The sequence below is a fragment of the Pholis gunnellus genome, assembly GCF_910591455.1.
Source record: "Pholis gunnellus genome assembly, chromosome: 15".
Lineage (NCBI taxonomy): Eukaryota > Metazoa > Chordata > Actinopteri > Perciformes > Pholidae > Pholis > Pholis gunnellus.
The window spans coordinates 4577999-4599263 of record NC_136542.1 but is presented as its reverse complement, the minus strand read 5'-3'; the positions used below and the strand labels follow the sequence as shown (position 1 = coordinate 4599263).

The 21265-nt window shown below is 43.2% G+C and overlaps 1 protein-coding gene across 4 annotated transcripts in view; it reads left to right on the top strand.

Moving 5' to 3' along the window:
• The window catches only part of actn1 (actinin, alpha 1), a 49275-nt gene that overhangs the window by 9707 nt on the left and 18303 nt on the right, over positions 1 to 21265 (top strand). For all 4 annotated transcript variants that reach the window (XM_079174373.1, XM_079174370.1, XM_079174369.1 and 1 more), the window contains exons 2-5: positions 13583 to 13697; positions 14477 to 14596; positions 17362 to 17448; positions 18060 to 18147. In XM_079174373.1, the coding sequence (XP_079030499.1) occupies positions 13583 to 13697; positions 14477 to 14596; positions 17362 to 17448; positions 18060 to 18147 (410 nt within the window). The remainder of the gene's footprint in view (positions 1 to 13582; positions 13698 to 14476; positions 14597 to 17361; positions 17449 to 18059; positions 18148 to 21265) is intronic.

Here is a 21265-nt window from a genome sequence, read left to right as displayed (position 1 = left end):
GGGGTAGAAGCAGAACAGATTTTGTAAATCAGTTTTTTTTCATCAGCAGTAACTTAACACAACTCAGACAGTGGATCTAGAACAACCTCTACAGCTGTGTCGATCAATCTCATCCACGTTTGATTGTCACCAATCCTTTTTGTGGATGCAGCTACATGTAGACTGTAGAAATATATCATCCCTATTCTTAATCCTGCATACAAGGCTCTGATTGGTCTACCGTTTCTCTGTGTTGATATGGCTAGTGGTGCTGGGCATAGAGCATATGTAGTGACTCATTCAGTGTATTTTCAGTTCTCTTGCAGAACACCATGATAATTCTGTGAAACATTTTTCTCGCTGAGGTCGGAGGAAGTAAAGTGTCCGCGGTCCCTTGTGATGAAGGTTTCAGTTGATGTGACACCTGGATGCTCGTCTCTCCTGAAACCGGCTTTCATGTGACGTTTATTTGCTGAACTGAAAATGTTACCGCTTCTCTCTTTGACTCACATGTGGAACTGGTGTTCGGGAAGTTTAATTTATTTTTGTGTTTGGATCCCCACGTATAAGCGACTCTGAGGCCAAAGCAACAATCCCCAAGAGGTGCTCAGCTCACATGGGCTTACAAGGCACGGCAGACATAACAAGCTGGAGCAATGACAGAGATAATGACAGAGAGAACGCATACAATACACCACCTCAAACAAAGTCCAACAATGTCAACACAAATATGAAAAACAATCCATTTTCTACATTCGAGCTAGAAAACATAACTTAGGCCTTTTACACATAAAACATCAAACGCCCTCCTACGCTGTTGGTAACCATTTAACACAAACTGATGTGAAACACTTTGTCTATAAACGGACTGCCAGAGACGAGATACCACATCTAACCTGGGCACAGACGGACCTCTGTGTTCTGGTCAGGTTAAAGTTAAAAGAATATAGAATGAGCTCCACCGTTAGCAGCTTCAACATTAAAGAAATGAACACATTCATTCATCAGTTATTATAATAAAATATACATTAATCTGAAATGGGCCTTTCTGCGTCTGTTTTGACGGCAATACTCTAACTGAAGGAAGATTTGAATGCAGGATTTTATTTTTTACACTTTTACTTGAGTAAAAGATCTGAGTACTTGGGTATAGAAAACATAGAATATCTTTTAAGTCGTTTTATGGACACCATCAGAATGAATGATCTTTTTCCATGATACAGGAAGTGTATTTGTTTTTAACAGAAAATATTGCTTCTGCTCCTGATAATATCCATCCCGGTGGATGGAAACGTAGCACATGGGTACACCGGCGTTAACAGTTAGTATACTCGATGTGTAAATGTGTTGAAAGCGTGCTTTGTTCCAGGGCAGTGTCGCTGCTCCCAGCTCAGCATTTCTCTCGAGTCAGGTGACGGTCAGCAGTGGGAAAAATGCTGCTCCGGCACAACGCGGCACCTCGACCGGGCCGCACACTTCCCATCACACTACCAACTGCGGGCAAACCGAGCTGGAGCTGACTCATGACTACTGTGTTATGACTCGGGTGAATAGGCCACTGTACTTCCCGTCATACTGTTTAGATTGGCATCTGACTGTTGCATGACTCAGGAGTTACGGCTGTGCTGAGTCGCTGTGAAGCAACTTTATTCCAGTTAAGGGAAAAAATAAATCCCTTTTCTCTTGTGCAGATCCATCTGTCCATCTTTATGAATAAGGTTCTGTTGTAAAGTTTCATTTATTACATCTAATAAACAACTTTCTAATCGACGTGCTGTCTTTAGAATTGACTTTACTTAATTTCCCTGGCTGCCAACAATCTACATTGGGCTGATAATATTGAAGTAGAACTTCAGGTCTATACAGTGCTCCGTGTTTGTTAAGGACCATAAAGCCGAGCTGCAGCGTCGGTTTGGACTCTTGCAGTACAGAGAACAGGGCTCTCTACAGACTGGCCTTTGTGCAGCGGGACACTCGCGCTTTAAAGCGGTGAAGCAGAGAGATACATGTTCACACTGACGTGTTCCTTGATGCCTGGGCTCTATTTGAATAACATCTGCACATGGATTTGCATCCAATTTGTGTGTTGTGAGATCAGCAGAAGTGCTTCATCTCTGATCAACTTGTGTCGTGTTCAGTTAGACATTTGCCACCAAATAAGGAAGCTTAACGCAGGAGATGAAACATCGCTGGAGCTTGAAAATCCTCAGATGTGAGAAAAAATAAAATGAAGAGTACTTTGTTTTCAGTGGTGGTGGATTCCTTGAAATGAAGTAATACTACAGTTATCGTCAAAATGTACTTTAAAGAGGCCTGCAGCTCACAGCTAACGATGCTAACGGTGCAAACAGCAGTTCTGACAGAGCTAACAGTTTTCCTGAGGGGGAACTGGAGGTTTGCTCCACGTTTTCGCGCCGCCGCCGTGAGTGGAGACGGCGTTATTGGGTGTAACCGCTGTATGAGAGCCGTCACATACAAAACAAACAGTATGATCAGTTTAAAATACGTAATTCAATATAATAGATTTAGGACAGTGAAGTAATATTTGCTTCAGTTCAGTGCATCAATAATATAACGCTCTAAAAGGGGCTATTATGCATAACATGTACTTTTGATATTTAATTAAATGTATGTAGTTACACACACACAACTGGAAATACCACTATGACATCCTTTTGAAAACCCAAACATGATGGATATTTGAGTCAGAATGCTTGTAAGATTACTTGAATTACAGATCCTTGAGTTCCACCAAACCCTCCCTTGAAAGTCGTTGAATTTAAGGTCCGGGCGAGCTCTCACAGACGTTTTCGTGGTAGTAAACTTGTGTTGCGTGGGGTGTGTGTTGTGTGTGTGTGTGTGTGTGTGTGTGTGTGTGTGTGTGTGTGTGTGTGTGTGTGTGTGTGTGTGTGTGTGTGTGTGTGTGTGAGCGCTTGGGGAGCCGTGTTCGTGTTCGTGGGTTTTTAAGAGCCAAGCTGTTTGTTTGCGGGTCTCCGGGCTTGTGTTGGTTGTCATGGCAACCGCCCAGTGTTGGGTGCTCTGCGGCATTTTCACAGACGAGCCGCTCTTTGTTAAACGAACTCGGCTGAGGAAAGAGCTACTACCACTCTTTGACTTCTCATTGTAACACACACACACACATGAATATGCATCAAGGCCACGAGAGAGTAAATATCAGTGGACTGGTAACAATGGCTGCTATTCTTTGTCAATCTGCACTTTTTGGCCGTCTCGCATGCTCCGTCAGCACGAGCTGTGTGTCTGCATGCACGTGTGCAAGTGCACGTGATGGAAGTGTATTTGCTGCATGCAGAGAAGCTGTATGTGTGTGTCTGTGTTAGCATATTTTATTTTCTGTGTTCACGCTCCGGGGTGCATTTTCTTCCACACACTCGCCCTCGTGTGTGCGTGTGTGCGTGTGTGCGTGTGTGCGTGTGTGAGTGTGTGCGTGTGTGTGTGTGTGTGTGTGTGTGTGTGTGTGTGTGTGTGTGTGTGTGTGTGTGTGTGTGTGTGTGTGTGTGTGCGCGCGCGCACGCTGAAGCAGCAGCAGCAGCCAAGGCGATAGATAAGTGTAATGGGATGGCTGTGCTGAGTCGGCAGTTTGCAGTAACAGCCTGTTTGAGTGCCTAGTTGGGTGGATGCTGCACCTGAGAGACTGTCGCACTCCATCATGACTGCAAGCTGGAGGAAAGAACGCTTCCACTTCTCTTGTGTGTGTGTGTGTGTGTGTGTGTGTGTGGGGAGGGGGGGTCTGAACTGAGATGAGATAAGGGCAACAACAATGCAAGAAAGAAAACACTGTCAACAGCTTCATCAATTCAGCCATTTTTTTTTTGTGAATGAAATTGAAAATTCTAGACATTTTGTTTCCAAGTTGATTAATATTAAATGTGGAGTCAGTGTGACATGTTTGCTATAGTTGGAAACCTTGAGATCGTCACTAAAAATCCAAATTAAATTCCTATGGGTTTGAAAAGTCCCTGAGTCCTTTACAGGGCCGCCAAAATGTAAAGTTCAGTAATTAATGAAGCATCGTTCATATCTTGTCAAACTGAACGTCTTTGGATTTTGGACTGTTGATTGGACAAAAAAGATATTGATGACACCTTTTGCTCTGGGAAATAGACGTTTTATAGACCAAACAGCTAATCGATTAATCGAGAAAAAAAATGAATCGTTCATGAAAACAAGAGGTTCGTCCTAGCAGAATGCTTGGTCACCTCTTTAGGCTTGTGTTCTTTCTTTTTTTTACAGTTACTTCCTGATTTCACCTGATTGTCTATTTTTTTATTTGGTATACTTCCTGTTTTTAATGCTGCTGCATTGAGCAGTTTCAGAATTTGTTGAATTTAAAAAAAGGGTTGAAACTTGGTAATATAAACTAAAGTTAAAAAAAAGGTATATTTTTGTTTCATATCGACACGAATAGCTAGAAACTTCAGCCAAATTCGTGGTGGAAACAGAGACGTCCATCTGAGCAACTCTGAATAAGGTGAGCCATAATTATACTGACAGTGTCAGTTCAACAAACCCGACCAGCTGCAGTGAGCCAGTACAACGGTCCGTCCTCCTCTGTACACACACACACACACACACACACACACACACACACACACACACACACACACACACACACACACACACACACACACACACACACTAAGACATTGGCCTGGCAGCCTCAGCTGAGCCTCTTCTACTGTTTTTGGAGCCTGAGAAAGTGTGTGTGTGTGTGTGTGTTCAGGCTGTACTCTCCAGTGAGCTTTAGAGGAAGGAGACGGAGGGGGATGAACGATGACCTTTGACCCTTTCAGTGTACTCCCCTTGCTAGTTGGCAGGTCCTCAGACTCCTGTCCTTCCTGTGTTAGAGAGAGACACAGAGAGAGAGAGAGAGAGAGAGAGAGACAGAGAGAGAGAGAGAGAGAGAGAGAGAGAGAGAGAGAGAGAGAGAGAGAGAGACACAGAGAGGGACAGAGACACAGAGAGAGAGAGAGAGATTTCCCCTTCATCCCTCCAGCAGGTTGAGGAGGCAGAAAGGTCACATTGTTGTGTCCATGACTCACTCTGAGCAGGGCGGATGGAGCGGTGGTGTTTTTAGTGCAGCGTTGTCGTGCTGTTTGGGCTCGAGGTGTAAACCTCTACGTGTTGGGTTGTCTTCGTGGATGTAAGTCGATCTCCTTGTGTTTGCCTGTCTCAGGGCCACACGTTTATTACCCCAAAAATACCATTGAAAGATATCGAATATCCTGGTTTATTGCAACATTGGCCATCATTTTTCATCGCTTGTGAAAATATTGAATGACAACAAACTCCACCAGGGCAGGAAACATGAGCGGCCAAACGATCTGGCAGGTTGTAAACAAGCCGACTGTGTAGGCAGATTATCTAAACCACTTTATTTTAGCAAAAAGCATATTAACTACAGATGGTGATGTGGTGCGTATAATCTTAGTATTACTGATAGGAGTGATGGCTGAAAATACAAAAATAAGACCTAAAATGTAAAAAGAAAATGAAATAACCCTTTAACAAAAACTGTGGGTATACAATGCATTATTTCTGTCCGCTCTGAGCCACCGTAGGAGGTGATTCGTAGAAGCCTCATACCATTGTTTCAGCAATGCATCAGTTTGTGGTCGAAAAAGAGTGCACAGCCAAATGGCAGTTTTGCGCCCTGTTGTTACCCGTTTTATGTGATGCTGTACTATGATTTAGTCTCGGTCAGAGAATTGCACGACAAAACTCATTTGCGTCCTCACGAAACAGGCGACGGAAACATGGTGATGTCGTGACGGGTGGATGGTTCTCCGTTCAGCTCAAAAGTCAGTTCTGTTGAGACGGTTTTGCAGTCGATTGCTCAGATTCACATGTCAGAGTTCACAGAAATTCAGCCCAATGCCAAAGCTTTGGTTTGGATTTCCTGATTGCTCCAATTTCATTGAAAGTAACTGATTTTGTTTGGAAAATGTGCAGTAAAGAATGCTGTCCTTATACAAGTTAAGTGCTTATTTGCATATAAAATATATGATATATAAGCTTAATAATGCTCAGATAATGCTGGGAAAACACTGCCTCAGGAATATTTATGTATTAGTCTTCATCATGTACAGTAGTTGTTCTGCCCTCTCAGACTATGCATCATGCCTCTCTGCTCTCTCGCGTCCCACTCAACTGCTGAGGTGGAATTTGCGTTCGGAGTCTCTCTGCTTGCCAGATGCACGGAGCCCCAGCACAGCGATCTGTCTGCAGAGCATCCAGACAGCAGCTCACGTCTGCTCCGTCCACCGAGCGTCTTCTCTCTGAACTGAAGGAAGCAGAACCCCGAATCCTCTTCAGTCCGCCAGACTTTCAGTGTCAATTCTGATTCCCCCCTCTCGGTTCTTTTTCTGGATGACAGCTCATTTTTATTTTAGGATCTTACAAGTATCTATATCAGCTGACACACCGCTGTCAGGAATGTGAGCATCATCACATCTTTTTTTTTTTTTTTTTCAACACCTGCACTTTTCTAGCTTGTTTTGGAAGTTTTTGTTTATGTTTATGCACCAAGTTGAGGCATCACAAATCAAGTTATTCTGTTTCTGGCTCAGTCACGTTGCGGTAGGTGTCAAAAGTTACAACAACAGGCGAACTTTTAAGATTTACTTATTGTCATGGCAACACTGACAAACTCCAGATGACGAGTGGTATGTAGGTTGGACGCGTTGGATTACAAAATGTGTATTCTGTGCAGCTTTTTTTCTTGGTTACAATTCTACATATTTGTGCAGGTCTAAAGAGGCAGATTTTTGTTTTAGTGTGACTTCCAGGACTGTGTTTAAATATAGCACCTGTCTATATACCGGCAACTCAAATGAAGTAATTAGCTACAATAGCGTTCTCCATTGTAGAGACTCCTGCTCTCCATTCCCTTAAAAGTCAGCACTCTCAAGACAGCTTATTCGTCAAGAGCGCAAATTCATGTCGAATTTATCGCAAAAGATTTCTGCAAATAATCCCACGAGTAAATCCTGGAAAGTCTTTGCAAGAATACATGCCAAATGCCTGTATCGTTTACCATTCACACGCCCTTGAGCAAGGCATGCACAGCCCCCCCTGCACCCCCCTCCCTCCAGGAGGGCAATTTTATATCATGGCGCGCTCTCGGTGAACTCGTCTGGTTGAGCGCGAAGCCCACGATCCATCACACATCAGGAAATCATCTGGGAGTCTGAGAGGGAGGAAGGTGCCGTAGCAGTTAGCAGCTCTGTTTTCCTGGCACCGCAAAACTCTTTCCACCAGCACTTTCTCTGGCCCCCGCGATCCCGAGTGAGGCGAAGGCAGCCGAAATAGACTTAACAGCCGAGAAACGACAATCTCAGAGGCCCGTTTCCCTCCTCAACTCATCCGGACGAGTTTTCAATTTTGCTCGAGCCGTGGGTGGCTTTAGGATTTAATGTTGTGGATTTGATTCTAAAGAGAAATGGGTTTTTTTCCCCCCCTCTCTTCTACCTCCTCTCTTCTGCTTCTTCGGGGGAGACGCTGGAAAGATGTAGACATTTTTCTGCCTGTTTGTGGGGTTTCACCGGGACATGAGAGGCCCTCCGGTACCCTGAGCTGGAGGCTCAGGCTGCAGAAACTGGCGGCGGTGTTGAAAACCGCCTTCCTGTGTCGGACGCTCTGCCAGCTGTATCTGCCTTTCCTCTCGGCCTTAGACTTGTCGGCCTGCCCGTGTGTTCGGATATGGCAGGGGCTCGCACTCATGAGCTGGCTTGTTTCAGTTAAAGGATTGTACTAATATGGACCTGGCAGAGAAGCAGGAAATATTTTCCTAGCTGAGGTTGATTAATGGAGTGGGGGGGGCTGGGGGCTGGGAGCGGAGTGAGAGGTGGGGGGGGGGGAACAGGAGAGAGTTTCAACAGAAGAAAACTGTACGTGATGGGTTTGAGGTTCCTTTTACGTGTCAGGAAGCTGTTTTTTTCATTATCAGAATGTATTGAGATTAGGTGGTTCAGTACATGCAGAGAAAGTTTACTTTACCTCTTTTTTAATCTGCGTAATAACTCGTGCCGACAGTCAGTGTTTCATTTCACGATTAGTTCACTTCCTCGCTATATCTTGGGTTTTTAAACGTGTCACACGTCATGGTGGTAAATCTGTTAAGATCAAGTTAAAATGTCATCTCTATCAGAACCACAGCAACAACAACAACAACAAGCTGCTTTCCATTTAAAACAGAACATCTAGAATATATGAAAAGTGTTTGTGTGCCAGTTGCTAAGCTAAGCTAACTGACTGCTGGCACAGACATAGGTGGTGATGGGTGGTATCTCATCGAACTCTGCAAGAACATGAATAAGTGTATTTCCCCAAAAATGTTGAACTATTCCTTTAACTATATTGCTAATTAAATAACTCCAAACAACCACAAGTTTCAGCTTCTCAAATGTTAAGACTTCTTGTGTTTTTATATTATTGCATATTAAATATTTGGGTTTGGACTCCATCACCTTGGCCTCTAGAAAATTGTGACGGGAATGTAATAAACTAAATGATATAATGATAATCTGTGAATAAATACGTTCTGGCAGTCTGAGAAATCTGTCCGTAGAAATGCAGTAAAACCCACGAGTTGTCTCTTCGGGTAGTTCGTTTGCTGAGCTTTGCGTTCGGTAGTTGCCATGGGAGAAATGCTGCCGTAATGACGCTGACTGGCAACTTTCCCTAAAACTGATGCGGAGCAGATTCCTCTGCCTCTTGACCCCCGTTGTTTTTACAGCCCGCCTCGGCTCTGGGAGGCTGAGACGAGTGAAGGAGGAGGCAGACGAGAGCAGAAGGGCTCTCGACATTTACGACCCTCCTGCAGACCCACAGACAGACAGACAGTCAGTCAGTCAGTCGTGCTTTCACTTTGCTCCGTTACGAGACGTGTTGTACTGAAGCCCAAACAGACTGTGTTTAAGTCACAGCTATGAGAATGATTCTCACTGGCACGTTGTTGATGAGCAGGAACTGGTCTCCGGGACTCTCGAGCAGACATTTTAACAGCTTACAGAGATTCACAGCACATAACGGCTCGGACACAAATTGTACGCGGAGAACACGATCACATAGAGTTCACGGGGCTCGTACGGCACACACTACACACAGTAAAGTACTGTATTTATACAACAAAGAGTCTGTAAGCTGCTCTGATGCTTTGGAAACACTCGCACACTATCTAACAGCTGTTCGTGATGTGCATCACACCCTGGCGTCTGTTTTGCTGTTTTAAAACTGGGTTCCATTCTTTTATAGTTGATCCAAGACAATAGGTAGACGTTTTGTGGCAGTCCCATTAAGAGCAGTTACCAAACCCGCCATTTTGCACCCACCTTTGAACAATTATACAGATAGAAATCTATTGAAAAAGAGGCAGAGAGATGGATTTCTCCACCAACAGCAGCAATGCAGCTTCGAGACAACTTGGGAAAACGCTCACTTGTGCTCTTAATAGGGGAGTCCTTTTATATCGCTAATACCAACCCCGATCCAATACTCACTTAATGCTGATTAAATATCAACATCTGCATCTGACACATTGAACAGCTGTAGACTTTTTTAATCAGACACACCTTCTTCATCCAAATAGAGGAGGAGGTCCTGGTTCCAAAAGTTTATAAACTTAAATTATTGATATGAATGGAAGTTTAATTGGGAGGTTCGAGATCCGCTAGAGAGAAGACGTTTCACTCTGTTGGAGTTATTGGAACTACAAACACACTGATTGTAAAGTCTTTAGAATACAGCAAAGAAGGAAACCGATTTTTACTGAGATTTAAATACGACCCCGATACGATCTTTAGGGTCATCATCTCTACGTGTTGATGTTGATATTGTGTTAAATACGTTTGGCAAAAGTAATTCCTGGAAGTTGAGGAAATTCCAAAATTGTACAGAAGTAGAAAATCTGTCCGATTAAGATAAAAAACGTCTTAAATACAATAATCCTCACAGGTGATCGTTGCCTACACTTTATCTGATGATACTGTAAGAGTACATGATGAACGAAGTGTCACTACATGTTTGTGATGATGCTACACATCTCGCCACCTCCTTTGGCTATAAATACTTTGGCCCAGCACACAGGGAAAACACAACGGCAGCAGCTTGATTGGAGCGATGGCAACCGATGACAACACAACTCTCAGGGGGCGTTTTTCTCTGGTAGCTCCTTCAGCCGTTCATCACAACAATCATGTTGTGCTGAGTTACAAAGGCAAACTAGAGTCATGTGTAAAAGATTTGCCCAGTGGTCCTGTCGTCACTGACCGTCCCAAGCTATTCATTAACTAATGCTAAAAACATATTGCAAGTCGGAAGCCGAGTCGGTATTCCCGACTTCTGGTTTAAGTGCGTCCCAGTGCATCTGCTCGGGAAAGCAGCAAGAAGACCAAACTATCTTTAAACTAACAATCCTGTGGGAGCATATTTCTCATGCAAGTAGGCATCGCAAAGGTGGTAACACCCACCATGATTAACAATAAGAGTTTTTAAAGTAGTTGTGAAAAATCAAATATAAGACATTTTAGGGTTAATAGAGACAAGAGGAGTAGGCTGTAGTACAGGTTTGATGATGAAATACTGTTGGATCAGACAATTAAGTTGTTCTAACACTATGTTTGGCAACTTCAGTGTAAGTTGTTTGGTTGTATTTTTGCACAGTATGTTTTCACCTTTAACCTTATTAAACAAAAGGCTTTTAGGAAGAGGACAAACCAATGTGTTTGGCATATTTACCTCTACTTGGGGTAACTTAGCTGGCATGAAAGTTAACTTCCCCAAATCAAATAAAAGAACCCAAAACTCTCAAAGCATCAAAGACTGGCTTCCAAAGTGCAGACCACTTCTTTTTTTCTTTTTTTTTTCTCACACTTTTTTTTTGCACACAATGTATAGATTTGTAGATTTAGTGAGATTAGACTGCTCATGCATTAATCTGCCGCTGTAGCCAGTGGACCGGTAACTCAGTGTTGTGACCTGCCAAGAGCCCCAGAACACCTGAAGGGCCTGTGAGTGTTGACCAAAACACAGCCAGCGGGTCATGTGACGGTGCAGGTGGCTGCCAGCCTGCTGCTGTGAGCTGCTGCCAAAACTCCACAGTGACCCAGAGAGTTAGAGGAACTTGCAGGAGGGCCGGCTAATTCTTGTCAGGAGGAGGCCTGTCGCCCAGCCCCAGAGCAGCCAAACTTACCCTCCTTCCAGCACATTTAACAAGCTAACATTCCTTCTGTGAACTTTTAGTCGTTTTCACAACTGTGCTCTTTATGGGTTGACTCAAAGCCTTTTGACTTTTTCAGCTGTCTGGTCCTGTTAAGGCTTCACTAAGCAGGAGTTTTAAGTAAAAATGTGCTCATTTTATCTACTTAAAACACTGTTGTATTACGGCGTCTCTTTCTATCCTTTGGCTGTGTGCGTTTCACTGATTACGTGTTAACAGGATATCAGTATATTAAAGGTCAGTTACCCCTTGCTGCCATTTGCAAAACTCCCTAACAGCGCTTTGAGTTCCCCTTCTGTCATTCCTTGCAGGTGTTTGTGTTAAGTTAAGTGGTGGGAAAGTGAACCATAAAAGGGAAGAGAAAGAAAAGGGGCTGACACTTGTCAAAAAAATGACATCCTGGATAACAAAAAAAAAAAACCTTCAACATTGTGAGAACGTGAACCTGCAGAGCCAGCAAACCTCCTTAACGTAACACTTTGATTAAATTATAGAGTATCCACGTTAGCTGCTGACACCACAGCCCTGCCTCAACCGTTTAAAATGTTTGGCAAGCCTCCAGTCTATTGATTAGGATTAATTGAAATATCTTTTTGCTTGGTGGAGCTTGACTTAAATCATGCCTGAACTCGGAGGAATACAGTATCTTATAGTCTGGGGGCGTGTGTCTGCCCGTTGCACATCAATCTTCAGAGCTGGTCTTTTTCTGTCAGTTCTACCCTTGGAGATAAAACACCATATAATCTGCTCTTCTCCCTCCACCTCTTTCACAGTATCCTTTTGGCTTTTTCATTGGTCGAAACTCCCACCGCATGCCAGCAAACTCGCACACATCTGAAAAACCGTCTCTCGAGTTTATTGATAGCCGTGTAAACCTCACGCCACTCCGTTCTCAGAGTGATCTCATCGCGGAAGTTCCACGAGTGCTCCAAACCAGCTCACCAGTGACTTTTAAGTGGCTTTTGTTCCCTCGGCCGTTGAAGGCAGGCCAGCGAAGGACAGTACAGGCTTTCATAAACGCCTGGCTCTGCTCCTGGAGGTCCTCCTTCGGCTCTCTGGTGGAAACATGGTGGTTGCCGTTTCGGGCCCTGGGTGTAATTAACCCGGGGAACTCATAAAGAAGTGTTCACAGCGGGGTGCATGGCGGGCCCACTCCTCAGCTCCAGCTCCTGTTGGGCGGCTGAGATCCTGCTCCAGATGTTTCCCGTTAGCGTCTTTGCATGCCAGCGATGCCAGAGAGTCCAAGGCCTGCTACACCTACTGTATACAGTACACAATGCTCCAGTGTGCCGCGGCTCCAAGGAGAGAGTGCAGTACGTAAGCTTGTTAGCATCATAGGGAAAGGTTCTCATGAAGGGGTGGTAGTGTGTGAATAAACCAACAGGAAACTCATTTATTAGTCAGCAGACCTGGTTCAGCTACAAAAAACACACAAATGGAGCTTACAGCTTAAACACAGATTTATTAGCAGCATTAGTCAATGGATGGCCAATTGTTGGTTGGCCGGTCCAACACTTTGGTCCAGACAGAAATATCATCTTTTGGCTGGATTATCATGACATTTTCTACAGATATTCATGGTTCTCAGAGGATAGACCTTACTGACGTTGGTGATCCCCTCACTCTTCATCTAGCGCCATTAAGAGGTTGACATTTGTAGTTTTGATTGAAATATCTCAGGAAATATTTGATGGATTGCAATTAAATTTGGTTCAGACATTCATGTTTCCCTCACAATGAGTTGCAATAACTTTAATCCCTTCACTTTTCCTCGAGCGCCATCGTGAGAGTTTTACTTTGTCCAATGCTTTGGTTTGGTTTACGGCTAATTAGCAATGCTATCATGCTAACACACTAAACTAAGATGGTCAACATGGTAGTCATTAGACCTGATAAACAATAGCATTGACAATGTGAGCATGATGCATGGAGCAGGTTAACACATCTTCATTGGGAAAAACTACAACAATCTGATGTTCGCTTGTTTGCATCGCGTCCAGTTAGGAAGAGGTGTTAGAGTTTTTCAACATTGAAGCACAGAACCTGCATCTTCCAGTTGGTAAAAAAATCTCACTTCTTCATAACCTGCTGCCGACCTAAATATAATCCTGCCTGTGGCGACGCATTCGACTGGTGCCACTGTCAACAGATTGTAAAATGGTGCAAATTTAATAACTGCCGTATGAACAAACATAAAGAAACTCCGGAGGCATCACAATCACAGTTGCTTACCCAGCAAACATCTGGGTGGCTCGTGTGGACTCATGGACTGCTGGCTGCTGCAGAAACGGACAGTATATGATTATGTGTGCGTATAAGTGCTGTGACTGATGATTTTGTTCTCGCTCTCTTCCATCTCTACAGACGTTTACAGCTTGGTGTAACTCTCACCTGAGGAAAGCAGGAACACAGATCGACAACATCGAGGAGGACTTCCGGGATGGACTGAAACTCATGCTGCTGCTCGAGGTCATCTCAGGTAAACAGCGTTTTACTTAACAGGATTACCTGACTGCAGACAGTTTGGACCGACCGCACTGTCACATGTTGAGTTTGGATAGAAGGATCAGACTTAAAGGAAGAGTTTGACATTTTTTTGGGAAACATACTTGCTTTCTTGCTAAAAGTAAAAAAGAAGATTGATACGACTCTCTAATGTCTGTTTTATTAAAGTAACAGTAAAAAGTTGGAACATCTTTATATATGTGTGCAATCTTTACAGTCAAGAGTGATTTTGAATGACAGGCGGAGTTAGATAGTTGCCCTAAATCACAATTGATTGGAGAAATGAATATACACGCGTCAGATTTAAAGATGTGTTCACATTTATTACAACCAACAGCCGGTTAGCTTAGCTTAGCACAAAGACTGGAAACAGGGGGAAACACCTAGCATGGCTCTCTCCAAAGGTAAAAAAAGATATGCCTTCCAGCACCTTTTAAAACTCACTGACTGACATGTTATATCTAATCCACAAATAAGACAAATGTAAGAGTGTCTTCTCAGCTTACTCTCGGCAAGAAAGCGAATAAGAGTATTACCCAAAATGTCAAACAATTGTTTTAAAACAATAAGTAAAGTCACAAAATGTTGAAACACTTTTACTAGTTGTGAGGAAATCTGTGCTCCAGAAAAACGCTCAACCCTATGCGTTGGGCCCTGGCACAACTACAAAATGTTTTGTTCATTCCAGGACAAATAATAATTTATTTTAAAATAAATAAACATTTCCTCGATCTGTCGTGTTTTCCCGTCTAGGCGAACGCTTGGCCAAACCAGAGAGAGGCAAGATGAGAGTCCACAAGATCTCCAACGTTAACAAAGCACTCGACTTCATCACCGGCAAAGGAGTGAAGCTGGTGTCGATCGGAGCCGAGGGTGAGTGATGCCGCATCTCCGTCTTATAATGACGTTTCAGCCGGAAGATGAAGGTCAGGTATTTCTCACAAAGTCCCCTGACCTTCTCTAAATCTGTTTACATCTGATTGTCACCTATTGGTTTTAATTAGACCATCAGCCAAATCAATAGCTACTGTTCTGCCTGTTATGGCTAATGTAGTCTCTCTCTCTCTCTCTCTCTCTCTCTCTCTCGTTACCATGGCAGTGCCGCTGGCTGCTGTGCAGTTTAATGAGATCCTTATTCCAGAGTGTTCCGGCGGAGGTTGTGCTTCGCGCTGCATTTTCCGAGCAGATCTCAGGATCAGCAATCCCCTCAGGGGCTGAGGCTGCTCATTGTTTGGCCCGAATAACTTGGGGATGTCCGTCCTCCTCCCATCGGAGAGTAAACAACTCTTTAGCAGAGTAAACGCTCACTCTCTCGCTATCTATCTCCCTCTTTCACAACCACACACACAGCCCTCTGGCGTTTTCTGGAATTGACGGAGTTTGCACACGTGTGTTGTGAACGTAAACTTCAAAATGTGTCCACTGAAAAAAACAATATTTAAAGGCTCTTAAAAGGTCACATCAGTCAATATACATATTTTTCTACTTACCCCTCGTTGTATTATGCCGTTCAGATATATTTATTTTGTTGCTCAAACAGGAACTTGCCTGTCCAGAAACAATATCCCGGTTACTCTGGATCATACATGAACCTGACTGTCGATGATTCCTGCTGGAACTACTTTTTACTGAAAGAATAGTCCTCATTAAAACTTTTGACAAATGTAGGTTCCTCCCTGTGAACGCCCGTTGTAAACCAACACTTTCTGCACCACTAGGGGTAATCGAGAAGACTATGTTATGTTTAGATTTTTGGTGAACTGACCCTTTAAAGAATATGATCCCTTGTAAATTAGTCAAATCCGTGTTTAACACACCTAATAAGGTCAACCTCTGACCTTTGTAACCCCAATGTTCAACCCTTTCTCCTCTCTCCATCAGAAGCTTTTTCTGTGTCTTTCACTGTCTCACACAAACAAGTTGAAATAAGTAAATGTTTCATTAACAAACCCTAAACTGTAACTGAAAGAAAATCAGCTGACTAGTGCTTAATCCTGCTACATTTTCATGAAACGTGGATCGATAAAATAATGATTTCACATATTTGACCTCACGGTTCTCCCCCTGCCTGCTCTATGCAGTTTGGGTTTGAAAGCCCACGCGGCACAAATATCTATCGATCAAGTCAATGTTGTCTATTATTAAAGTTATTACTATGAGGAAGTGTTAACTGGTTATAAAACAGTCTCAATTTAATACTGATGCCACAATAAGATGTATGTACGTAAGTAAAAGATCCGGCTGCGCTGCCGCCTTCGACCTGCAGTCAGAAGCTCCAGCAAGAGGAGAGCTCAGCAGCGTCTCCTCCTCCAACCAGAGCTTTGCCTCATTGCTCTGCAACTTAAAACAATATTATTTACTCAGCCTTTTGATCATTTGATCATCAAACCCATCATTTTGCCCATTTTAGACATTTAATTAAGGCAAAGTTCTCATAAGATAATCTTTTTAATAGTCTTGTCTGAAGAAAACAAATTATTTCGCCTCCAAAAAGGACAAAAAGTTCTCGATAAGATGGAGATTTGTTTTGCAGTGCACAGAGGCCGGTATAAAAGCTCCTAAACCAGACCGGCATTCCAGACAGATTAGCCTCCTGGTGGAGCGGCCCAGCTCGCTGCTCGCTGTGGTGTCAGGATGGGGCTAGCTGAAGGGTCAGATCCGTGCGACTCATCGGAGGGGGTTTGTTGTGGGTGAAGGATGAAGGCGCGGGGTTGGGGGGGTTGCATTCAAAGGGAATTAACAGGATTTGTGTTCCTCCCCCATGTCGATCAGTCATGTTCATTAGGACTAATCTCAACATTTATCAGCGTGTGTCAGCTCGAGCAACACCGCCCGACTTTTTCCTGCCTCCCTAATTCGATCCGAGCCGTCTTTCACACCGCGTTACATGTGCATACATCGGGCTGACATCTCGCAGTCCGAGTTTGTCCGTCACAGTCGGGCGGCGGTGGAGCTCGTGCCCTGCTCCTTATTGGATTACGGGGAGAAACAAATGATTATTGAAGGAGGTCAAACAGGGTAACCTGTTGAGGGGGATTTTCATTATCGACAAAAAGGGGGCTGGACAGAGGCACTTCATTCACAGCCACTAACTGATTGACAGCCCCACAAGTCCAGGCTGTAATTATTGAACTAAATTGTCACAAGTTTCCTTCATTAGAGCTTCAGTGTTTCAGCTTTAAGAAGCACTGTGAGCTAATCTGAGCCTGTATGGAGAATAATAGAATATATGATTGCAGGATATCAAAGGCCTGGGAAAGGTGTTCAAAAAGCATACTGTTTTAAAATACATAGCAGTAATTTAAAAAAAGAAGTCATCGTAGTAGAGTTATTAAGTGCTATTAAAACTAATTAGACACCCAACAAGAGTTCACAGCTAATGTCGGTTGCTCTTCTTGAGGTTTCTTCATTTCTTTTGCAAACATTAGCAATAAACACAACGTTCAGTTGAGGCTGAGGGTATGAAATGGGAAACATGGATTCACTCCCATCCTTAGATCTCGACAGCTTTTTACCTTGAAATGACCAAATCAATGCTTCTAGACATGTCGAGAACGATGTGAAAAATATAGATTATGAGCGGATGCTGAATATGTAAATCCTGAAATATAATTGTTATTGCTTTGCCCTTCTTTCAGAGATCGTAGATGGCAACGCTAAGATGACCCTGGGAATGATCTGGACCATAATCCTCCGCTTCGCCATTCAAGACATTTCTGTGGAAGGTGTGTGTGTGTGTGTGTGTGTGTGTGGGCACATTTCCACACGCTTCTTCTTCATTCACTTTATTGAAAAGAACTGCTCGCTGTCTTAATTTGCAATTGAAAACACTTCATTGACACAGTGTCTCAGCGCAAAGACCTTTGTCACGCATCTCACCGAGCTTTAAAAAAAACAAAACTGCACAATGCCACTTATAGACTGGACGAGCTAATGCATGTGTATTAGAATATGAATGAGTCCGAGACTGCTCTTTCCCTATGGAGGCGGACACGTTCATGCTGTGGTCCTCTCCTTGGTTAACTTATATAATGCACTTAAAATGTAATCCAATTTAAATGTCAGAAGTGGTCGGCATTGATTTTGTTCACCTTTTAGATTCGAGGGCAGCGTGTTTTTAAAGTATTTAATTGAACTGTTTTGGGACAACACAATACACCAGACACCTCTCGGTATCCACTGGAAACAAGAGAGCACGAAACACCCGAGCAATCGCACATGATTCCCGTTCACCTCCACTTAATCCACCGCTAAACGGGGATTAGTCGAGAGTTGGACAAAGTAAAAGCCTGAGAGTTTCATGAACTTCACAATGATCCCTTCTCCCCGACCGCAGAGACATCTGCCAAAGAGGGCCTCCTGTTGTGGTGCCAGAGGAAGACTGCGCCCTACAAGAATGTCAACATCCAAAACTTTCACATCAGGTGAGGAACACACCGTCAGAAACATAAAAAAAAAGGTGTTTTACTCAAATGCCGAGGTGTAGTTGCAGGAAATCAGATGACGCTCAGTGTCAAGCAGGGAAAATTAGGCCGAAATAATGTGACATTTTTTTTATTTTGCTCTTAAAAGATTAACACTGCCAAATTGTATCCGAGCCAGGGCTCGTAAACAGTCCACAAGAGTTTTTGGTTACTTGTCATCCCTCAAGTTTAGAGATTTTGCTGAAATCCAGTTATACTGTAACTTAAGCTAAGCAGAGTTAGGACGTTGCCCACGCAATCTTTGCAGCAGTGTTCTCTCGCGAGGAAAGAGTTGAATAAGAGCCGACTGTGGTTTGTCCTCAGGTCATTGTTGTTCTAGGTTCAGGGCACTTCACATGTGAAGTTTGCAAAAGGTCAGAGGTCAGCAACAATGCCATTAAAATACACTAAAGTGTGTAACAAAAAATAGAAAGTCAGTCAGAAAATCGGCTTGTAAAGCAGTAGCGAGTAATAACACAGTAATAACCAGGCGGCGACCTCCGGGTCTGAAAAGTGAAGCCAATGCCTTAAACTTTCATTCTCTCTAATGGCCGTCAGGGGTAAATGACTCACTTCTCACTTGATTTGTTACCTCAGTAAACATTGTAAACATGGTCTCAATCGCTAGTTTAAAGTCTTCTTCAATACAGCATGATGTTCATTTAATAAATTATGTTCCCATTTAGAGTAAAATAGAGCATAAAGCAGAGTATGTGTTAGGGCGGGGCTACCTTGTGATTGACAGGTCTGGGTGTTGCCCCTGTTTTTGTCTCTCTTTCACAGTTAGTTAGTTGTAACCTTCCGGGCGCCTAAAAAAGTCTTATTTAACGATCTGTACTTGGCTCCACCCTCTCGTGTCAATTCTGGTTGCAAAAAAAACAAGATGGCGACGACGAAAATGCCAAACCCAAGGTTTTAAGACCGTAGTCCACAAACCGATGGGTGACGTCACAGTGACCACGTTCACTTCTTATATAATGGACTCAGATGAGTATTTTAACAATTTGATCAACTCGGAGCTTCTCCCTTCTGTATGTGGACTTTTGTGAAATCTGTGTCAATTCAATGAAACATTTTTACCGTCTGGTTTTGGTTGTATTCCAGAACCTGCATTTTTCTAGCATCTCGCTGCAGTTATTTGGTGTCACCTGAGTTTAAATGGTTTGTTTTCATCGAGCCAAAGAAAACAGACTTAAAAAGAAAGCCTGCAGAGCTCTCTCAACACTGCAGTAGTATGTAGGTTTGGAGTATGAATACTGCAACTATCTCTTCAGGACACTGCTTTGTAAATTCAATAACATTTTTATAAGAAATATATATTTTAAGCACACCGGGATGACATAGAAATATCAGGAGTTATCGCCTCAGACGGTGCTGATGCTGAACAGATGAGAACTAAAACCAGACAGATTTAACAGAGAACAGACCAGCAGACATGCTCTCATAAACCAGACCCGGCAGAGAGGGAGAGGATGTGCCAGTAATCAACCAATGTGTTTGAAATTATATCAACCTGCATAAAGAGTTAGCATCCTCTCCTAGCATCCTGGTTTCATCCGTCTGTCATGAGTGGGTTCGTTTAGGCCTCAGTCCACGTCACAGGGTGCCTTCGCGCGTGTTGAATTATTGAAAGAAGACTGTGATCCTCAGATGTGGATGAAAGCCGAGGCGGAGAGAAAGGTGGAGGGAGGTTATTTCAGGAGAAGGTAAAGGGAGAGGCCTGATGATCCCGGAGCAGGGGCCCTTTGATGTGGTTTCTCTGTGAGAGACGATAGCTGTACATGAGATGAGAGGCAGACGAGAAACAGTGCTGCTGCTTCAGGTACACGACGAGTCACCTTGTCGAAGCCGCTCTCGTACGTTACAGGCACTTAGTATGGAAGGTAATACATTAAAGTTCCCCATCTCGCTAATTTGTTACCCTGCAGAGAGCGGCAGTAAATCATCCAGATCTCTTCTAATGAGATTGCACTGCACCATCCCATCATACTGCATTTATACAGCCTGGCAGCTAAGTGACCACATGATCATTGATTACAGGACAAAGATGTGATTCCACTATAGCAATTTAGCAGCTTTGCACTTTTAAGTACTTTATTTATTGTATCAGTGCTTCTTTTTAACCTGCATGTCTGCAGATGGAAATCTAAAAGCTGCTCGAACAACTCGAAACAAAATCACCGTGTGTGTGACGTGAAAGTTGTCACCCGACTCTGCAGTTCCTCTTAGCTCAAACTATTTTAGCTCTTTTGGTTTGATGGTGCAAAACTTCAGTGTTTGGGTTCAGTCTCAGCCCTCACAATGGGGCTTTTGTATGATTCCTTGTGGAGAAACTCAGTTTGTCGATTAAATCAACTAATCGATTCGTATGAGTGTTAGTCGCTCAGAGGAATTTCTTTAGTTGAGGACAAATGCTTCACTGAACACTACCTGCTGGCACCAAACAGACAGATTTAGGCAGATCTTTCCCTCAGGAATTGGTAGAGACCGAAACAGAGCTTAAACAAGAGTGAAGTATAACGCTAATGGACTGCTAATGCTGCTCTGTGAGGCTGTTTGTTTTCTCATATCAACTTTAGAAGCTTTGGTTATCAGTGTTATATAGCTAATGATAGCGAATGAAAGCATTCATGTCTAACATTTACATGGTAAAAACATTATAAATAAACGAGGGAAATAAATGAATAAAGTTGAAAGGCTTGATGAAAAAGCTGCAGCATTCTGTGAAACTTCATCTTTAAGTCAAAGTGAGACCACTCGCCAAGAAAATTATTCTGGAAAAGTCAAGTAAAGCAGAACCAAAGTGCCATGTCTGTTCAGTGTAACAGTAACCGAGCAGGGATTTGTTTTTTCTCTGAACTTGTTCCAGCATCTGGCCCCTCTGATGCTAAATATAATGACTGCTATTAACAATTGTGTCCTTGACGGTCATTTGATGGGTCCCCACTTTTTGCTTTCTTCAGAGAGGCACATGACATCGGATACTTTCGATTGACTTTGTTCCAACACACTTTGCCTCGTCCAACATTAGAATTATATCTGAATGAATCTAAAGCGTATAGTATGTCTTATAACAGTA